The following is a 24,865-nucleotide window of genomic DNA, read 5'->3' on the forward strand; positions in this document are numbered from 1 at the left end:
GATTATAATACATTTGTATCTCCAGACCTTTATGCAACCTTGAGGAGGTAAAATGTTTCAACTTTGAGTCATAATAAAAACAGAGATAAAAAAAAAAAAGGTTCACCCATCTTTATGATCATTCAATTGTTTTAGTTTCTGCCATGCAGATCTAGTTGGTCCAACAATAGCCATTATTTATGAACATCATTTGGGGGGGTTAAAAAAAACTAATTTAGCCTCAAAAAATTAAATAAAATTAAAGAATCAATAACTAATTGCAGCAGTAGCCTACTTATCAAAAGGGTATTAGGACGGGATATCATAGCATAATACTTGGGTTTTGTTCAGTATCCAAATTCCAAGATAAGCAGACAGAGGTCCAACACATAGTAAACAAAGTAAACAAACCCAGCAAGGATGGGGAAAAGGCAAATTAAAAAATAAAGGTAAACTTACCAAAAAAAATCCAAAACAGGAACAAAAACCTGACAGAGCATTCGGGCAGTCAAGAGAGAAAACAGAGAACTACACGTGCAGGTAGGAGTAATAAAGTAATAGAAGACAACGACGCTGAAGTTGGCATCCAATTCAGCATAAAGGGCCATTTCACTTCATTTTTTTCAATTTGATCGCTCAAAAAAGGGTCCTGTATGGAAACTACATTACTTAGACTGCTCAAATCTGGATGGAATTATTCTAAAGAGGCTGTTGATTCATTAAAACCTTGTTTGTGATTTGTGAAACCTTTTTCTGATTTGTGAAAATGCAGAACAGGGCCATTTCACTGCTTTTTTGGTATTCTGCTCACACTAAACAGGGTCCTGTATGGAAACTACATTACTTAGACAGCTCAAATCTGGATGGAATTATTCTAAAGAGGTTTTAGATTAATTAAAACCTTGTTTGTGATTTGTGAAAACTTTATTTGGTCATTGAAAATTCAAAAAGTTCCTCAGAGCTTTCTTTCTTCTTTTCATTTGGACCATCCAAAACCAGAACCTGTATTAAAAATGATTAAATATGGGTTTAATCATTGATCACATGATATAAATGATATCAAACACACTTTAGAATTTGTGAAACCTTTCTTTGTCCCAAAATTCACAGACGTCCTCGCCTCTCCATGTTCATTTTAATTCCATGAGGATCTCCTGTCTTTCACCACATAGGAAAAAGAAAAAGTTCATGCATTTTACGTCACTAACTACTTACAAGAGTCTTCTTCACTTGTTGACTTTATTATCATGTTCTTTTATCTAGAAACAATGACTTCTCTCACATTTTTTCCATCTGCCCGTGGTCAACCTCTGCCACCGATTCAATCCGTTTCATTTTTCTGACTACTTCCAGAGCCTTTATTGTTGCCTGCATCAGACATCCCATAGTCCAACCATTAATATGCCCTATTCTGTATTGGATGCTTTGATGAAATCTGCATCACAAATTTATAGCTGTCATCTCATTAATCTTTCCACTAACATGTGCTATTATTTCAGACCCTGCTTGTCTTCTCCTGCTCCCATCATAGTCATCTTACCTCCCATCTGAGTGCAGACAGGACCTTCTTCATCCCTTTATTAACACTATCTTAGATACTGTACCACAACTGTTCAACATTGTCTTTGCTTTGCAGCCCTTTAGCCTGTTTGTGAATGTGATAACCTGCCATTGTAATAATGAGATTAAAAACTGTCTATTTGGCTAAAGTTTGTTTCCAGTTGCCATTTTACAAGACACGTCAAGAAAAGAAAATTTTATTTTATTTGACATATTTAATGTAAAATAATGGGTGGTTAAGACCAAAAGTAATCATTAGGTTGTGCTTACATGATTTAGAATACTGTACATGGACATATGTATCTGTTAGGATGGCCATGTAGCAGCTGGATACGCAAGGTAGGAGGCTTGAGGCAGAGGTAGTGATGAACCAACCGGGTGTTTTATTCACCAACATTTATATCAATCATTCACTTTAACATGGACACATACTGCGGACCAGGAGCACTGTGGTCCTAGCAGCATTAGTAGCAACGGGACCAACTCTCTCACTGGTACAACTGGCAGCCTTATATCCTACTCTGGCTCCACCAACCAAACCCCTGGAGGATTCTGCTCCTCCCATTACACATCCCCATAACAACAACACACAAAAACCTTAAAACACATTTACCCTCTATTATAAAATCAATCAAATCCTAGGATGTCTAAACAAAAGTACCAAATCTACCAAAGACTTCCCCTAACTGATTCTGGTGCACTCCCCCCTACACTAATCAGCACGTGGTACGACCCGGAACCTTCAAACCCTGCAGACTGAATGTAGGGACTCTTTTGACCGAGCACCCTTGAGAGGAGACATAGGTGAATGACTTTACACACAAATTTCAGAATTCACAATTCCAAACAGCATAGTCACCTCACAGTTTATCACATCCTTTAGCTACATGTATCCTTATCACAGAGCATTTCAGGCTACTAACTGACTGGATGTTTCCCTTTTACAGGCCTGGTCCCCCCTCACTCCCCGCTGAGGGCAACACAGGACCTGCACACCCACTTGTTGTTTATATACACATTCAATAAAACATTTGACAATTTATTTATGCTACATTATTAAAAATACTACTCATGTGACCTCAAAGACCAAAAGTCAGTAATGAAGATTACCTTCATTACAGTAGCCCATTTTCCCGTTGTAATTTATTTTACTCTACTCTGGAGCCACGACAACACTACACATTTTTAACTGACCAAACTACACACTGTACTATCTATATTACAACAACTTAACAAGAAGTTTATTTCTCACTGGCAACCACTTGAAGATATGAAGAAATAGTTTAACCCAAAAGACATCTTCAACATTCCAGAAAGACAAATCTTGATTAAGTAAATGTATTTCAACCTTACATTCACAAATTGTCTTGTCTGGTAGGGTGAACTCTAACAGCAAAATGTAATATCCAATTCATCAGCACATAACACATAATGGCAAAATACTATGGGTTTGATAGACGATACAATTAGGAAGTTGTGGTACAGTATCTAAGATAGTGTTAATGAAGGGATGAAGAAGGTCCTGTCTGCACTCAGATGGGAGGTAAGATGACTATGATGGGAGCAGGAGAAGACAAGCAGGGTCTGAAATAATAGCACATGTTAGTGGAAAGATTCATGAGATGACAGCAATAAATGTGTGATGCAGATTTCATCAAAGCATCCAATACAGAATAGGGCATATTAATGGTTGGACTATGGGATGTCTGACGCAGGCAACAATAAAGGCTCTGGAAGTGATTGAATCGGTGGCAGAGGTTGACCACGGGCAGATGGAAGAAAGGTGAGAGAAGTCATTGTTTCTAGATAAAAGAACATGATAATAAAGTCAACAAGTGAAGAAGACTCTTGTAAGTAGTTAGTGACGTAAAATGCATGAACTTTTTCTTTTTCCTATGTGGTGAAAGACAGGAGATCCTCATGGAATTAAAATGAACATGGAGAGGCGAGGACGTCTGTGAATTTTGGGACAAAGAAAGGTTTCACAAATTCTAAAGTGTGTTTGATATCATTTATATCATGTGATCAATGATTAAACCCATATTTAATCATTTTTAATACAGGTTCTGGTTTTGGATGGTCCAAATGAAAAGAAGAAAGAAAGCTCGGAGGAACTTTTTGAATTTTCAATGACCAAATAAAGTTTTCACAAATAATAAAATGGGTTTTAAAGACTCTGTACCCTCTTTAGAATAATTCTATCCAGATTTGAGCAGTCTAAGTAGTGTAGTTTCCATACAGGACCCAGTTCAGGGTGATCAGAATACCAAAAATGCAGTGAAATGGCCCTATTCTGCATTTTCACAAATCAGAAAAAGGTTTCACAAATCACAAACAAGGTTTTAATTAATCTAAAACCTCTTTGGAATAATTCCATCCAGATTTGAGCTGTCTAAGTAATGTAGTTTCCATACAGGACCCTGTTTAGTGTGAGCAGAATACCAAAAATGCAGTAAAATGGCCCTGTTCAGCAAATTTCACAAATCAGAAAAAGGTTTCACAAATCACAAACAAGGTATAATTCCAAGAATAATTCCATCCAGATTTGAGCTTTCTAAGTAATGTAGTTTCCATACAGGACCCCTTTTTGGGCGATCAAAATGCAAAAAATGAAGTGAAATGGCCCTTTATGCTGAATTGGATGCCAACTTCAGCGTTAAAGACAGGTGTGGAGACAAAGAAACACGGGAAGTAAAAGTGATTTAAAAAAAAAAAAGGAGTGACAGTCACCAACCGAAAACTACAAAAACTCAGACTTTGTTTCTTATATAAATTTATATTTAAATTCTTAATAAATAACTGTGTGATACACCGAAGAAAGCAGGTTTTCTTTTTTTTTGCTGAACTTGTGTCTCCGCTGTTGGCGAGAACAGTCTCCCCCGGCACAAGTTGATAAATGGTACGGTCCGAGGCAGCTCGTCTCGGAGCCTGTAGATGTAAATGTTACAGTCCGAGCAGCTTACGAAGAGAGAGCGGACAACGGTGGTACAGCTGCTCCACAACAGCATCGGTTTCGTTGTTTGTCCGGTCATTACCATGTACAAAGGTAGACGTCGCAACCAGAGATGTGAGTATGAGGCGTGACGGTGTCGCTGTCGCTGATGTTGGCAGTTTTCCTCTGCGATTTTTTTAGGATTTACTTAAAGATTAGAAGTTGATCAACATCTGGCGCATCGTGTGCGTTGAAATTGAGATATAAGAGTGACAGTTTTCTTCTGTGATTTAGTAATTTGTTCATGGTGGACACTTTGAAGTGTTGACGATCACCTCCAGACTGAAGTTTGTGCCCTATTACAGAAAAGCTAATTGGATTTAAATTGCATTGGGCTTTCCATCACTGTTTTATATTATTTCCGGATAACTGTGTTATAGGCTGTGATAAAGATCTTATAGGATCACTATTCGTATGTTCAAACTAGTCTCATAATAATGTAGACAATTCACGTTCTTCATATCTGTGCTTTTAAAGGACATTTTTGAGAAACAAAATGTCTGTCAGTGACTTGATCATAGGCAGGAGGATGCTGTGGGAAGGCTGGAACATCTATTTTAACCTGCTAATTATGGTTGTTTTGTGAGTGTAAATGAGCATTCAGTATGTAGTGCACAGATGCCTTTGAGAAAGGTGTCTTTACAGGAGCTGTTCAGAAGTTGGATCCACATGGCAGCTCCAGGTGAGTACACCTGAGTGCATACAACTGCTGTGGAGCAGTGGGTAACCAGTGGGTATACTAATAATGAATGATATTTATTAATCTCATCTATTAACTTCTGCTTTATATATTTGGATTTAAGATGAATGTGAATTATTAATACAAATGAGTCTTTCCAATGGAGACACAAACACGCTTTGCTCTTGATATAGATCTGTTGTACGAAAGCATCCAAGTCTTTGAATCCGAAGCAGATGAGAAGCATCATTGTGCCATTAATATTTTATATTTACATCTGTGACTTTCATACTGCAGTATATGGAAAAGATCCAATGAGTGTTGAAGGTGTTTAATAAATGTCAAATAAAAATGTATTGATTGTGTGTTCAGTTAAATGTCAGAAGGCTACAAAGAATAACCATCCCCATTACCTGCCGCTGGTAATGCATAATTTCCTGATCGCATTTCTTCAAGTTAAAGTGATTGTTCTGCAAAGTCATGAGAACTGTCTCCATTTACTTGCATAAAACCAGCAGGATGATGCGAACACAGGTCACGTTTCCATCACTTATCTCCATGTATTTTTTTTTTTTTTCCTCTTCTGCTACAGTTTAATGGAACCAGCTGATTATGTTAAGGAAGCTTAACTTCTAATATTGGACTGACCCCACTTCAGTAAGCAGCTTTTTGCATTAACATAATGGATTTATTGCCAATTAAAACCAAACACCTCATTACTGCTGGTGGCTGCATTCTGGCTTTAAGATGAATTAAAAGGGAGAGGCTTATCATTTGAAAGAGGTGATTGAATTGGATTTTCAGCAACAAAGGTGGTGTTTAAAGTGTTATTACCACTAATGTGAAACTGCAAGTGGTATAAAATGACCAGAAAAAGACAATTAAATCATTGTGTTGTGTAGAAAACTTTACCACTAAACCACTAAAGGGTGACATCATGGCACTGTTTTGTCAAAACGGCTATTTGATATCCAAAGAATTCAATCTGCTGCCACAGATGTCAAAGAAGTGTAGCAATTGTGGATGTGAGGAATGTTTGAACTCATGAACAAATTCTTCACAACCTTGTCACAGTTTGTGATCCCTGTAAACAAAGTAATGACTCCTTGTGATGTCCTGTCATCGGTGCACGTCTGAGTTCTATGAGTCTATCTAGTTGAGTGAATTTTTTTTACGTGCTTTTAATTTGAATTGTCTTTAAATGTCTCAAAATGGTTATATTTATCACTAATTGCGATTTAAAGCAAAAATCTTACTGCTAATCAGACTCAACTTTGCCCTTTGATTGGCCCACTGTCTACAGATTGGGAATGATGGGCTTAAACAATTAATCCTTTTTTTTTTTTTTTAATAATCACTTGTAAGTTTTTTTCTTTTCGTTTATGGTTGAAATAAATATTAAATTGGTTTACCTCTGAGCTCCTTTTTGAAGAGCCTGAGTCTGTAACCAGTGACGCACGATACAGAAAAGATGTGATGTTGCGCTATTTCACAGCTGCTTGTCAACTCGTGTACGAGGCAGCCGAGTTGCGGAGCAGATGTACGAGTAATTTCGAGCAGGTGGCAGCTGCCAGTTTGTTTTCCAGTTGCTTGCACAGATTAATGAGTATGTGGTCAGGTGGAAGTGATGGACCGGCTCCAGGGCTCCAAGTGTTTCATAGTGTTGCATGTAAGGGCCACATGGTTGCATCATAAGAAAAGATGCCAAAATGGAAAAGAAGGAAAGTGCATTAACGGCTTAGGAGAGATGAAAGGCAACATTATGTTTACCTCAGGCTATGGCAACATGCTCATTATGATTCAATGCAAATAACAACACATGCCAATGTTCAGAGGTACCACAGCAGTATTGAAATTTAGCCCTTTGTGGTGCTAATTTGTGTCTTTGAATCTTTGATCATCCACCTTCATTCCAAATGTGATATATTCATTGTAGTCAACTTTAGTGCGATGTCATCACATTTTTCCTTAATAGACCGCAGCTCAGCACGTCTTATGAAAACAATTTTATTAGCTGTTCAGAAGCTTGAAGACGGGCTGCCAAATATTTGTGCTGCCAAGTAACCATTTTCCTTAAGAGCGAGTGAAAGAGTAGAAAACAGGGAATTCATTAAATAGAGACGAGCTGTAGAGCAATTAATCTACATGTTGCTTTTGAAGCTCAGCCTGCTGGTCATGATTGGAATCAGTTTGGACACAATTAACTTTAGATGAGAGCGCGCAGCTCTGAGAGAGTTGACAGAATAATTTCAGAATAATTTCAGAAGATGTCTACGAGCTATCAGGATAATGGCTTACTTCCTTTTGTATTGCTGCAAGTAGTTTTAACATAGGTTTTAAAAACTGAAAGATTCCACATCAAGTACATCTACAGTTAATTACTGACTTGTCAAAACTTTACCTTTGTTATTCTACTGACTTTAACTAGTCAGAAGTTTTATTCATTAGTTATTCAACTAAACTGTTGACGTGTGTTTAGAATCTAAATAAAAATTCTGTAAAAGGATTTCTCCATGAAGGTCAGACTCGCAAATTATCTGCAATTTAGCCTCTTGATTAATCATTCAGTTGGTTTTTGATTAACAGAAAATGCCACAAAATGCTGAAAACCAACCGTCCACATTGTGCTGCCAGTCCAAAACCCACAGATATCCAATCTTACAGTCGTGTTACAAGGGAAAGCAGAAATGATCGAATATTTATAAAATATTCATCCATTTATTAATTTTCTAGACCCGTTTAATCCAATTCAGGCTCGCGAGGGATCTGGAGCCTATCCCAGCTCTCATGGGACAAGAGGCGGGGTACACCCTGGACAGGCTGAACATGCAAACTCCACACAGAAAGTTCCAACAAAATTGCCACCTATACACTGAAAAATAATTGTCTTGCATAACATTGCAACTCAACAATATCACCAAATTAATAAGAGCCCTGCAAGTAGACGGTCACATTGAGGGATAATGTGAAAGCAAAAGCAATTTATGTAACCTGTTCGAGAGAGGCAGTTGACAGTCACATGGATAAGTATGGAGACTATGCAGCGTTCAATGTCATTACGGCACAATATGCAGCCCTGGATGAAGATATTACTGAATGCCAAATCCCTGTCTCTGATATCAAACCTTATACCTTACTTTCTTCCTACATAATGGATAAATGGCCAGCCGAATGGGACAACTGTGCTGGAAATAAGCTGCATGAAATATGTAATACTGTGAAACAAATCACAACTCCGTCATTTTCATGTAGATATGATCAAGCTGTCCATACAAGGTGTAGAATTGGACATTCTAGACTCACTCATGGTTTTTTGTTAACTGGAGGTGAACCTCCCCTATGTGATCTTTGTGGTAATCCCTTATCAATTAAGCATATTCTATCTTGCTCTGCCCTTAGAATAAAAAGGCAGCAGTTTTTTAAAGAAGGTACTATAGTAGGTATTTTTAATAAGGTCCCACCTTTAAAGGTTTTAAACTTTTTAAAGTGCATTGATGTGAACAAACTTATTTAATGTATTTATTTATTAATTTCATTGTTGATATTTAGTGTCAAGTGCAATGTATTACCTGTATTAGCCATGAAATAGCCACAGCTGCTTAACTGGCTTTAAACGAAAACAAACAAACAAAACAAACGGCACAATATGCAGCTTTCAGTATCATTGTGGAACAATATCAATTTGTTCACCTGATCACTTGCAGCTGGAAAACAAATGTTTTGTGGCCCAGTTGCTAAACTAAAAACATAATGAATTTCAAGCTTCACTAATGTTATGAAATGGTACAAAATACCATTTTTTAAGTAGGTGAGGTTGAGATGTTGTCAATATAGATGGAAGGATGAAGGTGAATTTGTATTCAATTCAATTTTATTAACAGGACTGCATATTAATAACAGTACATCTGTAACATGCCAGAGTTAGCCAAAGGTTAGTTTTCATCTGTTGTCCTTGTGGCCAGTTGTACAATGGCACCCTAAAAAAAACATGGAATGTTAAACAATAAAATCATCAACAATTAAGAACGACATACTAAAACAGTGTTAGTTCATAATAGAGAGAGCAACAATGATGGTAGGAAATAGTAAGATACAAGTATAAGTAGTTCTGAGGATCAGCATAGCTATTCTTTAAGCACACGTAGAAGCAGCAAAGCGTTTAATAAAAACATAACATCATCACTGAGTATCAAACATTGATAAAACCGATTAAAGCATTTGGTAGATGCATGATAATTTACCAAACAGTGCTGATAAAATCATAAAAACAAGATGTTTACACTAGGTCAAAAGAGAATCACACATACACAAGTAAAACACGCCTTGTGTAATTTCTTAGCCATATGACTAAGGTTGGTGTATACGCCACTCTTGCCGCTAGATCTGAGCAGGTTATCTGTCAGTTGATGCGCTGCTTAAATGGTGTTCAGACTCCGCCTACTTGATGCGATACTAGTTGCGCTGACGTGTGAATGTTGTGAAAACAGTAAATTACTCTATGATGGCTGGTTTCTGAACAATCGGTTTCTGCTCACCGGCTCTATGTTTATTGTGCATGCACACTTGCTACTCAAAAATTGTGAATGCAGTGAGTCCAAGTTGATGTCTTAAGCCTGAGTGATGAGTTGAGCCCTGCTACACTAGGAAGCCACGACATCACAGCTCTGAAGTGCATTTGGAATTTATGCTGCCTTTTTTAAAAAAAAAAAAATTTTGTATAGTGACTTTAGTTTTTTCTGTTGGTGTTTATGAACATGAGTGCTGGGGCAAGTGTGTTGGTTAGTAATTTATTAGATCGCAAAGAAAAATAATCTTTGTTTCCCCAGATTTAATGGCATATTGGTCGGTAAGATACTCAAAAGCTGGAAATCTTCATGCCACGGAAGAATTTAAACATCGACTGTATTTGGCTGGGAGTTTGTTCATGTGAAACTGTGTGTCCTGAACTGAAAAAGAAACTTACTCCAACAACAATTATTCCGACATGAAAAAAATATTTTATATTTGTACAAAAGCGTGTAGGTATAATTGCACTGAGGCTGCAGCTTCATTCTGACTGGTTCGAACAGCAGCTCAGTGTGATATGACCTGGATGTTATCATCCTCACAAGAATACACAATCGAATGCAAATATGTATAAATTTGGCAGTCTCACGGTTTCAGCTTTTCCAACCTGTCAGTCACCCTGCCCTGTTTGAAGAAACAAGAGCCTGTGCCCTTGAGCCGAGATGGTAGATTATTCAAGTCTTGTCTATCAAATTTACAGGGCGTGGAAAGGGGGTGTAGATTCAATCTGTAGACTGCTGTCATGCAGGATGTTCTCAGGCACATATTTGTATTCATACAGGTACCTGGATGATCTCTTAATCAAATACAGCTCCCCCTGCACTCAGGCTGCATGTCACCACCGAGATAGTGTTTGCTCAGAGCCAGGAGCAATCCTTTGCCTACTAAAAGATTGTGTTTAAATAATCGCAAAGGAAAGAAACAGATTCTCCTGTTTCTTTTCTCAAGTTATCACAACACTTACTGTGCCTAAATCTGTTGGAGTTATATTGTTGCATCACACAACGCGTGATGTTGGAGCCACAAATTAAGGAACAAACGTGCAGTTGCTTTGTAAAGTCATAACTAAATGTGCGCTATGCACATATCAAAGTAAGCCCACTTATAGACAAGGATTCAGCTTGTGCTTCGCTCAATAGAAGAACCACATTATGCTGCTATTTCCTTTAAACCAGACTCATTCAAAATGAGGTTTAAGAATTATGTGTGTGCGCTTTATCATTGTGCGTGCCCAGTCCAGCTATAATGATCACACCACCAGAGGTGGCACACTGCTCAAGGGCACACTGAGCTGAGAGGTCTAACTGATAAACACATGCAATAGCACAATGTTGCACTCAGCTTCATTAATATGAATGAGTCCGAAATGAGTCAAAAGGCCCCAGAGGTGGTGATGGTTTCAGGATCCAGTGTGGATGTATAAAACTGTTACCAAACTCAGACAAATCCTTTCTGTTGGTGACGCTTAATTGAAATGAGGTCTTGGAAAATTTGCAATTGGTGCTTTCATGTTGAATTCTGATGTCTGGAGACTGAAAACAACACTCTTAGTTGTTGAAAAGTCTCCATTTCCATTGTCCCCTGTGCTTTATTTCGCCTTGTTTTTCATTGTGTTAAGTCATGTGGTTTGTTTTCATTTATTTGACATGTTGCAAACTTATCTTCGTAACCCAGTTTGGAGAGTTTATCCTGCCGACGACTCGTTTTAATGACCCAAAATAACTACTTAAAGGTGGGGTAGGGGTTCTTTTTCTGGAGCAATTTTTTACATATTGCTTGAAATACTCTTCACACCCCCATTGCAACTAAAAGTTTTGACATAAATATGAAAAGTTTTAGTGGCCTCTAGAACGTACAATCTAGGAAAAACACTGTCCAATCATACTGAACGGACCGTTAACAATGATTGGATTCTGATGCCGTCTATCAAACTGCAATCTGCTCCTCCCTCCCCCTCCTTCCCCCTGTGCGCGTACACTTCTTCATGAACGAATTACGCGTCCAGAAGCTTGGCAGGAAGCTAAACTAGAGCCAGCTTGGCTAGCACCTAGCATTATTAAACGTATAGTTAGCATATACTAAATACTAAATACTAAATACTAAATACGGCAACGATCGATGCTTGCTGTCAGAACAGCGCTCGTGCACCTTCGTGCTCGTTCGCGTTGATGTACTCTAGAGGCGTGCCTTCGGGGGGAAAGTGAAGAAAAGGGTTAGGACTTTTTACCTGTGTATTTTCAAAATGCAGCTTCACTGGACTCAAAATCCAGGATCTCCTACCCTACCTTTTAAGTGTTGTAGATGGAAACGGTACATGATTTTGCATTTGAAACCCACTTTATCAAGGCTTTTCACCTCTATCTGTAAACTCTACAGCTCTGACATCCTAACTATGAACTCTATTTATCTTGATTCAAGATAAGGCATTTAGTCAACATTGTGGTTTAAAGGACTAAAATCAAAGATGCACTAATCAGCCACCAGCAGACCTATTGATTAGTTCCTTATTATGAAACTCTGAGGTCTGATTTGTCAGGACATTTACGAAGAACATCTGAAGGTGTCCTTTACTGTCTGGTACTGACAGCAGATCTTTTGGGCACAGTATGTTGTGAGTCTTTTAGGATTGAAGACCCTTCAGGTTGGTATCTGAAGAAGCTAGGAAGCTGGGTGAACACCTGCGACACTGTCATTTTTTGAGTGTTTCCTAAGCAGTTGTTGCAGGGCCCACTGCTGTCATGCTGGGACAGCAGTGAAGGTTGCTACTGTGCTGGAGTTCTGTTGCCATGTGCAGGTGGGACTGGTCGGCAAAAAAAAAGATTGTAAATAGAATAGAATAGAAAAATACTTTATTTATCCCCCAATGGGGGAAATTCAAATTCGTCAAGTAGTTCAACATTTTTTTTTAAATATTTACAATGATTGAATTAACAACAATAAAACAACAATAATAATACTATACTAACTAAATAATAATAAATGGCAAAATAAACAAATAAATAAAAATCAATCAATCAATTTGAGAAGAACTCAGCAGTCACTGTTATAAAGCCTTATGGCTGTGGGAACAAAGGACCTTCAATGTCAACCATCATGTGACTGCATCCTGCCTAGATGCAGGTTTTCCCAGCAGGAAATTGCAATGTAAAATATAAGCAGTGTTAATCGCATTACCTGTTGGTGATCAGCCACAATATTAAAACCAGTGTGTAGGAAGTATCTGCTTAACGTTGTCACTGGCGTCCATGCTTCTTTCCACTGCTTACTTCTTTTTCTATTTTCCATTGTTTTGATTTTATTTACAGCCATCACACTTTCCTCTCTCAAAGAATATTTTCTCTTTATTCAAAATTCTTTTTTTTTTTTTTTTGTATAGTGAGAAAATGATAAAACCTGGTGCTACTTACTACTACTACTTACAGAGCACCTAACAGCAGCCATAGTTCGTAACAAGCTGCTGAGCACATTTGGAGATTAAGCAACTAAAGAGTTAGTTTTATCTCAGAATTTGGCAATTAAAATTCAAACCAATACTTGGTTTAGATCCAGATGGAATGTGAGTTTCTCTCTTTTACACTCTTATCATAGGCCTACTGTAAATGGACTTTGTCTGCTCTGACAGAAAGAAGTGCCTTTCTTAAAGCTGCAACTGGAGAAGCTCTCAGCAGTTGATGTTTTTCAGAACTTTACTTTTTATTTGTTTTTCTGCTTTGCATGTGCCGAAGATGCTTCTGCAGCATATAAGCAGCTCATTATGGCCTCGGCAAATACTGAGGCTACACTTTACATTACATCTAAATGTGATGCGGCTCTGTTTATAGTATCAATCAAGTCCTAAGTGGGTATTGCTTAGCAACACAGGCTCTGTCTTCTCTATCCCCAGCCTCAACTTTTTATGTATATATATATATATATATATATATATACAAACAATTCAGTCTGTGAATACCCACACTCTTATTCATGCCACTTTTATATATGATTAGTGTAATGACTGTAATTAATCAGACACTCAGTGTGTGTCTGTCAGGGTTTGGAGGGGTGGCACTGTTAATTTTAGAGTGCTTTTTCATGCTCTGCTCTCTTTAATGACCCTAGCAGGGGACCAGAGGAGAGCAGGCTTTACAATGCAAACCATTCCTCATGTCTTCCTGTGCCCTAATGATAATGATACAGCTGTCCCCATGCACCTGAGAGCCACTGGCACATCCCCCGCTCAATTAGTCCATTAGGAACAAAAGGAGGGAATTTAAAGAAGGGGGACAGAATAGGAAAGCCTTGGCTCCATGGTTAATCTGCTGTTTGTTTGAATATTCAGACGCCAGTGCAGCGGCTGGTGTTTGTCAATGTGAGAGTGAGAGAAAAGAAGGGCCAGAGCAAATCAGAAGCATGTCCGAGACGTCCTGCATTCTTTCATTTCTAAGTTAACATTCCAGCTCAGAGCTTCAGTCTAATCTCTTCCAGTGGAAGAAACAAAACCCGATCATAACATTTGCTATTGCATGATCCCCAAAGCTGAAGTTTTATCTGTGCAACTCGAGGGTGACTCATCCATCTGAGAGTGAACTCTCCTGCGCTCAGGATCCATGTGTACGCATGGAACGAAGATGTTTGAATTTTGTTTAGGTTTTTGTGCATGACCTTGAACAGCATTCAGGGCTTATTGAGCGGATTTTGAGCAGAAGCAGAGAAGACAAGCTGACAAAGTAAACACAGCAATACAGACCGGGTTTAACGCTCTAGAGTTGTTGGCAGATGGAGGGGGCTGTCAGTCATGCTGTGAGCTGTGTGCAGATGATTTGCAGCAGTCTGCTAATGCATTTGAAGGGGATTTCTTTTATTGTCGTTTTTTCTACTTGTTATACTGAGTGTCCCAACATTGACTTTAAACTCTTCTTATGCACAATCAGCATCTCAGTTGTCACAGTGCCATTTACAAAGGTTTCACTGCCTGTCTGGACTGCAGTGCACTGAAGTAAAATCATTAAATTAATTGATTCTTTGTACTTCAATTCACCGGGTTAGTCTAATCACACAGTGGACTACATGTGCTTAAAGAGCTCTAAAACAAAAAAAACGCCTTCCAATAAAAGTTTGGTTATTGCTTCTTTATCTGCTTTTGTGCTTCTTTGTCAACAAATTTTTTGGGGCATTTTGTAGAAATCTAAGAAAATTTAAATCATATTTGCAGCAGCTCTGGTTTTGTATTACAGGAAAACACTAAGTAACAACAAAGGCTCTGGCATTTAAATGATGCTAATTATCATTATCTGATCTAAATGATTAGATAATAACTGATTTAATTTTCTTTTATTCAACCAATTGTTTCATTCTAATTAACTTATTCTCCCAAAAAAACATGTACAGCTTTTTGTCTCAAGTCTTCAAGCCTTATTAATCAGCACATTTTAAAAAATGTGTTTATTTGGAACAAAAGCCACCCTTATCAAATTAAATATATAATGAGCTAAAACAAAAAGTAACACTGAAAGAAAAACATATCACAAAATTATTAATCTAATGCATTTAAATGGCATCAAACCTTCTATGATCAAATGACACACACTTTCCTCTTGTCTACTTTTTATATTCAATACTGCAAATCAGATTTTTCTTTGGTCAGTAAACACTCCATGCACATCAATCAGTTTGACTTCATTTGTATAGCACTTTTCATGCTAATTGAATGAAGCTAAAGGGACCTTACGGAGTTCAAATGGTAAAAACAATAAAGATGAGCTTGGCTTTTAGAGAGAACTAATGTTCTTTTTCTCCTCTTGTGTAAATGCACATAAAGGGGGATATGCTGTTATGGCTTTTCTGTTAGATTTTGAACAAACATCTCCTGTTCAGGAAACTGGAGCACGAGGATGTCATGTAGCCTGGTGCATATTTGCATAACATATAAGTGCTCTATCATCAATGGTTTTTACTGTCAAGTGTTAAGTTTAAAATATTGTTGATCACAGTTGTTGGGAATCAAAATGCCATAAGAATTTCAATTGGTGCATTTCTGAAAAAAGGTATTATTTTCCATCAGTGATAATAAGAATTGATAGAAATGGAATTGCATAGATAATTAAGTTGTTGTTTTTTTTCGCTCAATTTTTCTGCTTATTTTCAATAAGGACATATGGATACAGATTTAATTAGGATAGAAACCTGTCATTTCAATGCATTTTCAATTTAGGCTCCAGCCTGAATTAAAGTGTGAAGATATGAGATATGATCTCTTGTGTTGGAAATTACATGCGCTTATATTAGCATTTCATAAAGCTTCTTTAGGATTTAAAGCACTACCCCCAGGCAGTATTTCACAGTAGCTGTTACTTGTAATATGAAGATATGTTTTCTGTTTATTATCAGCTCACAATCTGTCTTGTCATGACTTTTTATTTATTATTATTTTTTTTTTTCTAGATATCAACATGGCAGGAGAACCAAAACCGTACAGGCCAAAGATGGGCACCAAGAGACCCCTCTCCTCACTCTACAGGTCTGGAGATTCCTTTGTTGAACTACTTTTCTGGTGCACCTACACCCTGTTTGCTACAAGATTTGTGCCTGTGATCCTCCCGTGAAGGCAAGGAGCTTATTAAGCTCACAAAGGAACGGGCAATTCCTGCACAGTTAGAGCAATGCTGTTTTTTGTTTTTATCTGTTGCCCATCGGCTCTTTTTGTATGATCTCGTTAGAATCAAAGCAGAACCAGTGCACAAGGAGTGAAACAAAATACCTGTTTATTAGAACTTTCATGTAATAGTTTTGAGAAGTTAGTGCGCTGCTCCAAGTTATTTCATTTTGCCGTTTTGCACACTTAACCTCTCACCTATACGCCGTAAAGTGCATAGTGCACAGTCCTCACTGTCAGTAAGTCACAGTTATCGACTCTCTTGAAACATTGCTTTTAAAAAAAAAAAAAAAAAAAGGAAAAAAAAGTCACCTAGAAAATAATCAGTTTTAGTTGACTGGACAAATTTTTATTTATTTTTTCTTACATTTGTTTAATCATTATTTTCTCTGTTTGCCGGATCACACAAATGTTAAACCGATATGCTTGATTTGCCCGCAGACAGTATATGTTTGCAAACCAGATAATGTGAGGCAGCACTTCAGATGCCACCAGTGTCAATTAACCAGTGTTAATGTCAGCTACCAACAAAAGATGGCAAGCACGACTCCGTTTCAACTATCTGTAAATCAAGTTCGGCACAAGTGAGTGCAACAGCTGCATCGCTGCAAGCTTCCTGGAACCGATCCAAAACTAAGAAGCCATTCACGGACACTGAGCTGATTTAAAACGTGTGCACCTGACAGGGTTGCCGAAGTTTTAATTCAGGCAGATTTTAAAAACAAGAAGACAGTAGTGTAACTGTTTAAGCAAGTTCCATGGATTCAGGGACATGCCTGCAAGCCTCGCAAATCACAAAGTCTTCACTTATTGCAGTTGGTGACTGCAGGTCAAATTTCAATTTGCCTCCACACAGTTTGTCTAATGGCTTTGTGACGGAAAGTCAGGCTTAAAATCTTGTAGTGTGAACCTGGCCTTCACAGTGGTGATTGATTCACAATAGGAGGTCAAGTATTAAGTAACATGTGAGAACCCATTCACCCTTGAAGTTGTTTGTAGGAAAGATGATTAGGCAGCTACAGCTGTTCTCTGCTACAGTGGTGACCATTCTGATGCCCACCACACGCCAACACCAGCTCTTCACCCTGTTATCGTAGCCTTTTTTTTTTCTGTTTGCTCAATTTATACTTAATATTGGTTTCACAGGACTATGTTTCACTGCTTTTAATAGGCCAACACTTGTTTATTTTTATATCAGATTTTGAAGTCATGTACGTATGAAGTATCACAAACTACAATGTTTACATTCTGCATATGGCGTCGTCTTTTATTGATTTAGGCTGGAGTCTATCAGAGTTGAGGTCTTACCTAATTAATCTTAGTTTTACTGGACGAAAGGAAACGTTCGTTCGTCTCATTTATTAATCAGAACAAGGATGCCTTTCCAAACCGTTCCTTTACTGAAAATATGTTCATGTGTTCACAGTGGCTACGAGTTTGACTATGACTATTACAGAGATGATTTCTACAGCAGGTATGTAAAAGAAAAAAGAAACATTACTTAGTTTACTTGGAGTCTTTTTAACTTTTCACTTCTTTTGTCAGTAATTCCTCTCCCACCTGGTATTTTAAACTTTGCACAAATCCTTTCTCCCTATTTCCGATCTTAAGAGAGTGGCTACATTTCCATTCGAGGCAAAGTAACTACATTGTTACAGGCATAATGAATGTCATATTGAGGCGGTTTTTATTTCTCTCCGTCGGGCTTACTAATGATGCTTTTATCTGCTGAATGTCAGATAGTCCCCTGGCTGGTCATTTGCTCTGCCAAGGCAGAGAATGTATCTTGGTTCTAACATTTTCATTGGTTTGTTTACTTCCTTCACTTTGTAATATCCAGAAGATGTGATTCTTTCAGCTTTGAGCCATTATTGCTGTTTTGGCAATTTGACATATTTTGGAAAACACGGAGCAGGATTTTATTGAACGGCTGTGGAAATGTTCAGCATCTGCCTCTATCATTCAAACATCTTTCTGATTTTGTTTTTCTTGTCGCTCAAAGAACACTTTGATTTTACTCCTCATTACATTTCCTTCCTTTTTTACAAATGTTTTATCTCACTGTTGTACCTTTGGAACATTTCTGTAGCCCCACTTTATTTTTCATATGTCTTCAGACTGTTTGAGTACCACGGCCGTGTTGTGCCCCCAACCCGAGCTGTGATCCCCATCAAACGTTCACGGCTAGTCGTTCCATCCACTCGCAGAGCCAAATCCTCCTTTCCCGTCAGGGCCTGTTCTTCATCATCATCTTCCTCCTCTACATCGTCCCGGGCACTCAACATGGGCTCCTCCATCACTGGCCCAAAACGTATGTTTACTTTGTTGCTTTTTTGTTGAAACGGTTCACTTTTCCAACTTCTCTGTTGCTCATTTAGAGCATCTGGACGCCAAACTGTCTAAATCAGTTATTTTGAGGGGAGAACAAAGGTTAGTAACTGTTATTGAAGTTATCGTAGGTTTTGTTTTTTTTAATCAGAATTTAATTCTTCACCTGCTGCATCTTATCGATACTATTTTAATATTAAAAATGGTTAATCCAGTTAGATGTAATGTTATTCATGTCTTTCATGTCTTCCTGATGAATTTCTGCATCTTTTGGCAGCTACTGTCCGAGCATTGAATTGCAGACTGAAAAAGTTAACAAATAGGTGGAAAAATTATGCTTAAAATTCAAATAAAACCACATCTCTTACACAATGTTGGTGTTAGTATAGCAATTACCAAAAATAATAACAGTGTTTTAAACAGAAAATGTGTTTGTCTGATTGTCCAAAGGTTGCTGCTGTGCTGCTCAAACTCTCACAGATACTGATCAGTATTCTTCCCACAATGCAGTACAGTGAAATGTCTCTTCTCAGCATGCCTTGTGCATTGGCCACATACCTTTAGCAGAGACAATGGCTAACGAGAAATGTTTGATCACCAAAGTTGGTTTTGTGTCTGACATTAATTGTGGATTTTAAATGTATTAATCTATGCTAGCAGTGAAGACAGACCATCTCTTAACAATCAAGAGGGAGTTGTCGCAGATCAAAACAAAGATTGACTCACTGCTTGGAAGGTTGGACAAGATTGAGAGGCAACATCGATCTGATGCCGGTAAGATTTGACAGAGCAGAGGGGAGGATCTGTCTGATAGATTTATACACATGGAGTAGACACAGAATACTCGCTACGTACTGAAATTAAAGACATTTGGTCTTTTAGGGGAGAGGGCAGGGACACAGAAAGATGTAAAAGATTTATCAAATAGCTTGTATGAAAGACGGGTTCCTCTGTCAATAAAAGTGAGTTAATCTAAGATGTCTGATAATTACTGATACTCTTTCTCCCTCTGTCTTGTCTTTTGTCAGAAATGCAGAGGAAACAGGAGGAGGTGTGCGAACGTCTCCATGGTGACGCAGCAGACAATTCTGGTGGAGAGGAAGCGGAGGGGACAGCCGACGTGGAGGCGGGTGAGATGACTGACGGCGGTGAAGACGACTTTGAAGATGAAGGCACCAGCGACATGGTGAGCAAGCCAAGCAGACGTTTACAGTTTCAACAAGGAATGAGTGTCTTTACTTCAGTCTTCTGAAGTAAAGGCAAAGTAATGTGCTCAACTAGGCTACTGTGTGTCTATAACTCAACAATGTCTCCTTGTACCTTAATGTATGTGTAGAGCTGCGCTCGGTCACTTTATGTTTGCGTCAGCCAAGCATTTTTTGGTAAGATTAAAGCCACAATCTTGGGTTTTAAAAGGATGATTTGGTGACATATGTGCCAATACAGTGCCTGTGTTTTCTTTGAAAATATACTGTAGAAAAAACAAATGGCCATTTAAATCCAATAGATTTAAAAAAAAAAAATATATATATATATATATATATATATATATTATTTTTTTTTTTTTTTTTGGGCTAATAAAGAGAATCATGAAGTTCTTAATTTAAATCCGTCTAGAGTACTGTTTTTAAAAAATGATCAGTAAATATTTGTTTGGGTATGCTTGGTGTAGTTGAATAAATTCCTATAAATTCTTTACATTATACAGTTCATGTTTGGAAAATGACTTGTATGAATGTTAATAATATATTAGGAATTACAGACTTAAAAACAACTATTATGTTGTGGAAAATCAAAAGCATTTTAAAACTTTTTAATACAAAAGTATAATACTCAGTTTCTGTGTTCAACAATGAGCTTTGAGTAAGCATAAACGTGGACCCAAATGTACACAGAGGGGTAGGTTGTGCACAAAAAGTTTCAGTTAAAACAGAATCAGCAGTTTTTGTATAGTCAGACTGTAGAAACTGGAGCAGCTGGAAGTCTGAATACTGCTGATGGTAATCAGACAAGTGGACTGATTGGGAAGCTGGGAGGAGGAGAGGTGGGTGCAGAAAACTGGAAAATGATACGGATTGAAACGGTGTGCTGGCTTCATGTGTTGCATGAGGGTCTTAAAGCAATGCATGCTGGTTAGAAATCTTGGAAAATGTCACCAGCATTAAAACCTCAAAGCTGTGTGGCAGCTGCAGTTGGGACGGGTCGGGTACTGCAGGTGTACCAACTGGAAAACACCTCTGTGATGTCACAGTTCTGCCTTGATCGCCCGACGGTTTCAATGAGAGCTTGATGTGTGACATGCATTTTATGCTCGATTTTCAGATCCATTATCTTCTATGGTGATCTTTCCCTTAGAAGATGTAATGTATCTGATTTCTCTTTCTTACGGCTCATTATCTGTGTAGATGGTCAACAAACATTAAGATTTAAATTTCCTCGCTGGAATGCTGTAAGAATAGTTTTGGTCAAGAATTACTGATATCTTACTGAAAAATAAATAATGCTTTGAGTGATCTGTTGGCACAAAAAAAAAATTAATATTCAAAGGTATGATTCAGAAAGACTGGTGACCTGTCCAGGCTGTGCCCTGCCCCTCACCCAATGGCAGCTGGGATGGGTTCCAAGGCTGTGACCCTTAATTTGATTAAGCAGCTGTAGAAAATAGATGGAGGGATGATTCTATAAGTGCAGACTATTGTAAAAATTCAATTTGTTGTTTTTCATCACATTAAAAGGGGCAGTTTATAGCCATAGTCCCAGAGGCTCACTCTCTCTGCCTGGCATGGTGTTTCTATGGTAACCAAAAACAGATCAATCAAGCAGGGGTTCTAGAGAAACAATTAAATCTACGATGTATTGCGATGTGGACGTGGAAGACTGAATCAATTCACAAATGTCAAAAACATTTTTTTATCATAGAAGCACTTTATTTTATATGGAATTCAACTAAAATACTTTGGAAACATGAGAAACCACATATGTTTCAAGCTGGGAGAAGATTAAAAAAAGAAACACTGGGTTATAGTTTCTGCCAATCAGAGAACCACCAGGCGACTGGCGTCAAAGCTTTTATCCCAATGTTGTGTACTTTGGAGCCATTTTTTCTGAAATGTAGCCATTTGTGCTCCATGGAAATCATCACACTTTGGCTATAAAACCTACTGAAGGCATGAATTTCTGATTAGATTTTACAGATTTAGAATAGAAGATTGGATACCAGGTTATTCCACTGATGTTGGCAATTGTGTCGTATTCTATCTCTTTCCTGTATTGCAGATGGAGAACCATATATCCGACATTGACAACTGAATAAGGTCAGTGTTTTGTCTCTTCTCTAATGATGCCGTGGAACAATGAACTGCCTATTGCATTTTGGGAAAACAGTTTGGAAGGCAGCTGTACAATGGCTGCTTTTTAAAGCCCAACAACCTCCACAGCAGCAGCAATTCAAACGGTCTTTAAGGAGACTGAGAGATGGAGAAATGCAGTTCTTCACTCTCCAGTTTAATCCACCACTGTTTTTTCTTGATGGCCTGTCATTCTTTCTGTCAGGGAGGAAAAAGAAGCAGCAGCTTCTCTGCAGTCACCAATATCAATGCATAGATAGGACTCCCTGCCATTTGCACTTTTCCATCAAATGACATTTGAATCTTAGATTTTCTTTATATGAGCAAATGGCTATGAGATTTAATTAGCCTCTTGGCTGACATTTCCTCCCTGCTGTCCTCGACTGCCAATGAACAGCAATCTCTCTTAAGGTGCCCTGAATGTGAGAGATTGATAAGTTGATGGCAGAATTGTTTGTTTCGGGAATACCAGGTGCATTAGTTTAGTTGAATGTTATTGGTCTGCTTCTGCTTTTAGCATGACAAATGTAGGTAGATAAAACAGAGACTGCACTCATCTTTTCTACATAGACTATAAAAGAATATGGAAAATAATACCTTTTTTTTTATTTAAAAAGAAAAAAGAAATGGGTCAAATTTCCCTGCTGCCTATTTAATTTTTGCTTTTATTTTACCAAGATGGGGAATAAAAGAAGCAAAAGAAGAGCAAGAAGTTGTCTGAATGGATACCAGCAAAACCTTCTTGATCAAGGGGGGCGTGTTTTACAATAAAGGAAACAGCGAGGGAAGTGACTGACAGCAGAGGAAGAGGTTCAGACTTGTTTGCAGCTCGTTTGCCTCGTTGAAATGTGACACTCCGGATGCGTTTCATCGAAATGCTGGGTATGAATATTCTCCAGACCACTGCAAGATCAACTGCAAAGAGCAATCCATGATTTCCCCTCAGAATGATTGCTTTCCTGAAAAATACGGACAATGCAGTATATCGTGTGCTTACTATATTATGGCCTGTATTGTGCATAAAAATACAGTTACGTGAACAGTTGAAAATTGAATTATCTCATTTGTTGTACCTCAATGTTTGTTTCTGTTTCTGTGCATTGAAAACAGTGACCGGCCAAGATACGGCTAAATCTAAAATGTAGAGCCAAGGAGCTAAATCTGAATGTAAGAGAAGCACTTTCTTTGGCACCTGTTAATAATGTGATTCGTTTTATGCGTACATTTGGTTTATTCGCAATGTCTCCACTCTGTATTTGATGCATATCATGTTTATCATTTGTTCTACAAGATGAGAAGCATTTTGAAATCTTTGCGCTCAATTTTTTTTGTTTCTGTCAGCATGTTAGAGGTGTGACTATTATGGATCATTTGTATTCACTGCATCTATTGTACATCCAGAGATTATGAGACTTTTTGGACATAAACCTGATCCCATCCAAACAACTTTGTGTACTGTGGCTTTTATTTTCATAAAAGAAAAAGGGGGGGGGGGGCGTCACTTTCTTTCTCGGGTCTATAATTTATTCCTAATAACCCTAACTAGTGTCGCTATAGGGTCAACATTTGGTGTGTTTACATTTATATTTAAAGCACCATCTGAAGTTCATCATTGGAAAAGATAGAAACTGTACGACATGGAAAACATTCCTCAATTGTTTATTCGTGGAAGTATTTGCCCTTTTTTTTATTTATTTATTTTTTCTGAAGAGGAATTTTGTGTAAGTGGGTTCATGTAGCAAACCTGTTACTTCACTGATAAATACCACCAGTACTCTTCAAGCAACAATCATTACAATGTAGGCCTACCCAATTGAAATGAATTCCTCAAAATCAAGTTTTGAATATCATAATATGTACTTATGTTGATTTTATCTAACATTATTCAGAATAATATAAGCAGCCATGATTTAGCATTTGTATTTGTCTTAAGACTGCATCATACTAATGAAAGTCCCCAAATAGTGTGTCTGTCTATTTTATTTTTAAATACATTGTGCCCTTGAAAACTACATATTATGAAAAATGGGATGGCCTGGTGGCAACAGATGGTATTTCTAATTCAGTCACTTCATTAGCACCAGATCATCATTTTCAAAGGTTAAGGAGGGTCATGGGCTGGGTTGCAGGTATAATTGAGCTGGCAAATCAGAGCTGGCCACCAGCCACTGAGTACAATGATCAGTCATGCAGCTGCTATCATTTTGTTCAGTGTGAGATTAACTGAATCAATCACTGGCTTGTGAAACTGCTGGAGGAATTATGAGTATAATAGGGGTCAGAATCTTTGCGATTCATCTGTGACCAACTGTAAGTGAGTGAAGATGCAAAGCTCAGTCCTATATGTCAAAAACATTGCAAATGGTGGAAGCTTTATGAATTATATCTGAGGGAAAGCATGCATAAAAGAATCCATCTGCATTTAATTCAACGCTCTGTAAATAATTCCCAAAGACAGTCTTGTATAATCAGCCTAATGTTTCCCTGTTTGTTCTATGCAGTCAGAGCTGATATGTTTCAGTGTGACTCTTATCCCCTTCACACACAATTAAGCAGATTTTTCAGGCATTTTAATTGATTTCCATGATACTTTCAAGACAAGGGTGTTGTCATTCATGACTAAAAATAGCCTTTCTTTGTTTGTTGTTTTGTTTATCTCAATACCAAAGAAAAAAAGAGATATCTATTTGCAAAAATGAGTGAAGTGAAAAAAGGGAACTTGCTTCAAATTTTCCCTGCTTTCTTCTGTTTAAAAAAAAAAAAAAAAAAAGCATGATCATACA

General features: G+C 37.8%; 1 protein-coding gene across 4 annotated transcripts in view; it reads left to right on the top strand.

The window, feature by feature from the left end:
- Positions 1 to 23,528, top strand: part of LOC142398835 (RNA-binding Raly-like protein) — a 52,402-nt gene extending 28,874 nt beyond the window's left edge. Inside the window, exons 1-8 of one of the 4 annotated variants that reach the window (XM_075483048.1) lie at positions 4,473 to 4,606; positions 16,197 to 16,272; positions 17,834 to 17,881; positions 18,525 to 18,718; positions 19,393 to 19,509; positions 19,764 to 19,921; positions 22,012 to 22,049; positions 22,761 to 23,528. In XM_075483048.1, coding sequence (XP_075339163.1) covers positions 4,480 to 4,606; positions 16,197 to 16,272; positions 17,834 to 17,881; positions 18,525 to 18,718; positions 19,393 to 19,509; positions 19,764 to 19,921; positions 22,012 to 22,044 — 753 coding nt within the window. In that variant the 5' untranslated portion in view covers positions 4,473 to 4,479 and the 3' untranslated portion in view covers positions 22,045 to 22,049; positions 22,761 to 23,528. Of the gene's footprint in view, positions 1 to 4,472; positions 4,607 to 16,196; positions 16,273 to 17,833; positions 17,882 to 18,524; positions 18,719 to 19,392; positions 19,510 to 19,763; positions 19,922 to 22,011; positions 22,050 to 22,760 lie in introns of those variants that run through there. The other 3 variants (XM_075483045.1, XM_075483046.1, XM_075483047.1) reach the window with 3 other exon arrangements.
- The last annotated feature ends 1,337 nt before the right edge of the window (positions 23,529 to 24,865 follow it).

The sequence above is a fragment of the Odontesthes bonariensis genome, chromosome 14, assembly GCF_027942865.1.
Source record: "Odontesthes bonariensis isolate fOdoBon6 chromosome 14, fOdoBon6.hap1, whole genome shotgun sequence".
Classification (NCBI taxonomy): domain Eukaryota; kingdom Metazoa; phylum Chordata; class Actinopteri; order Atheriniformes; family Atherinopsidae; genus Odontesthes; species Odontesthes bonariensis.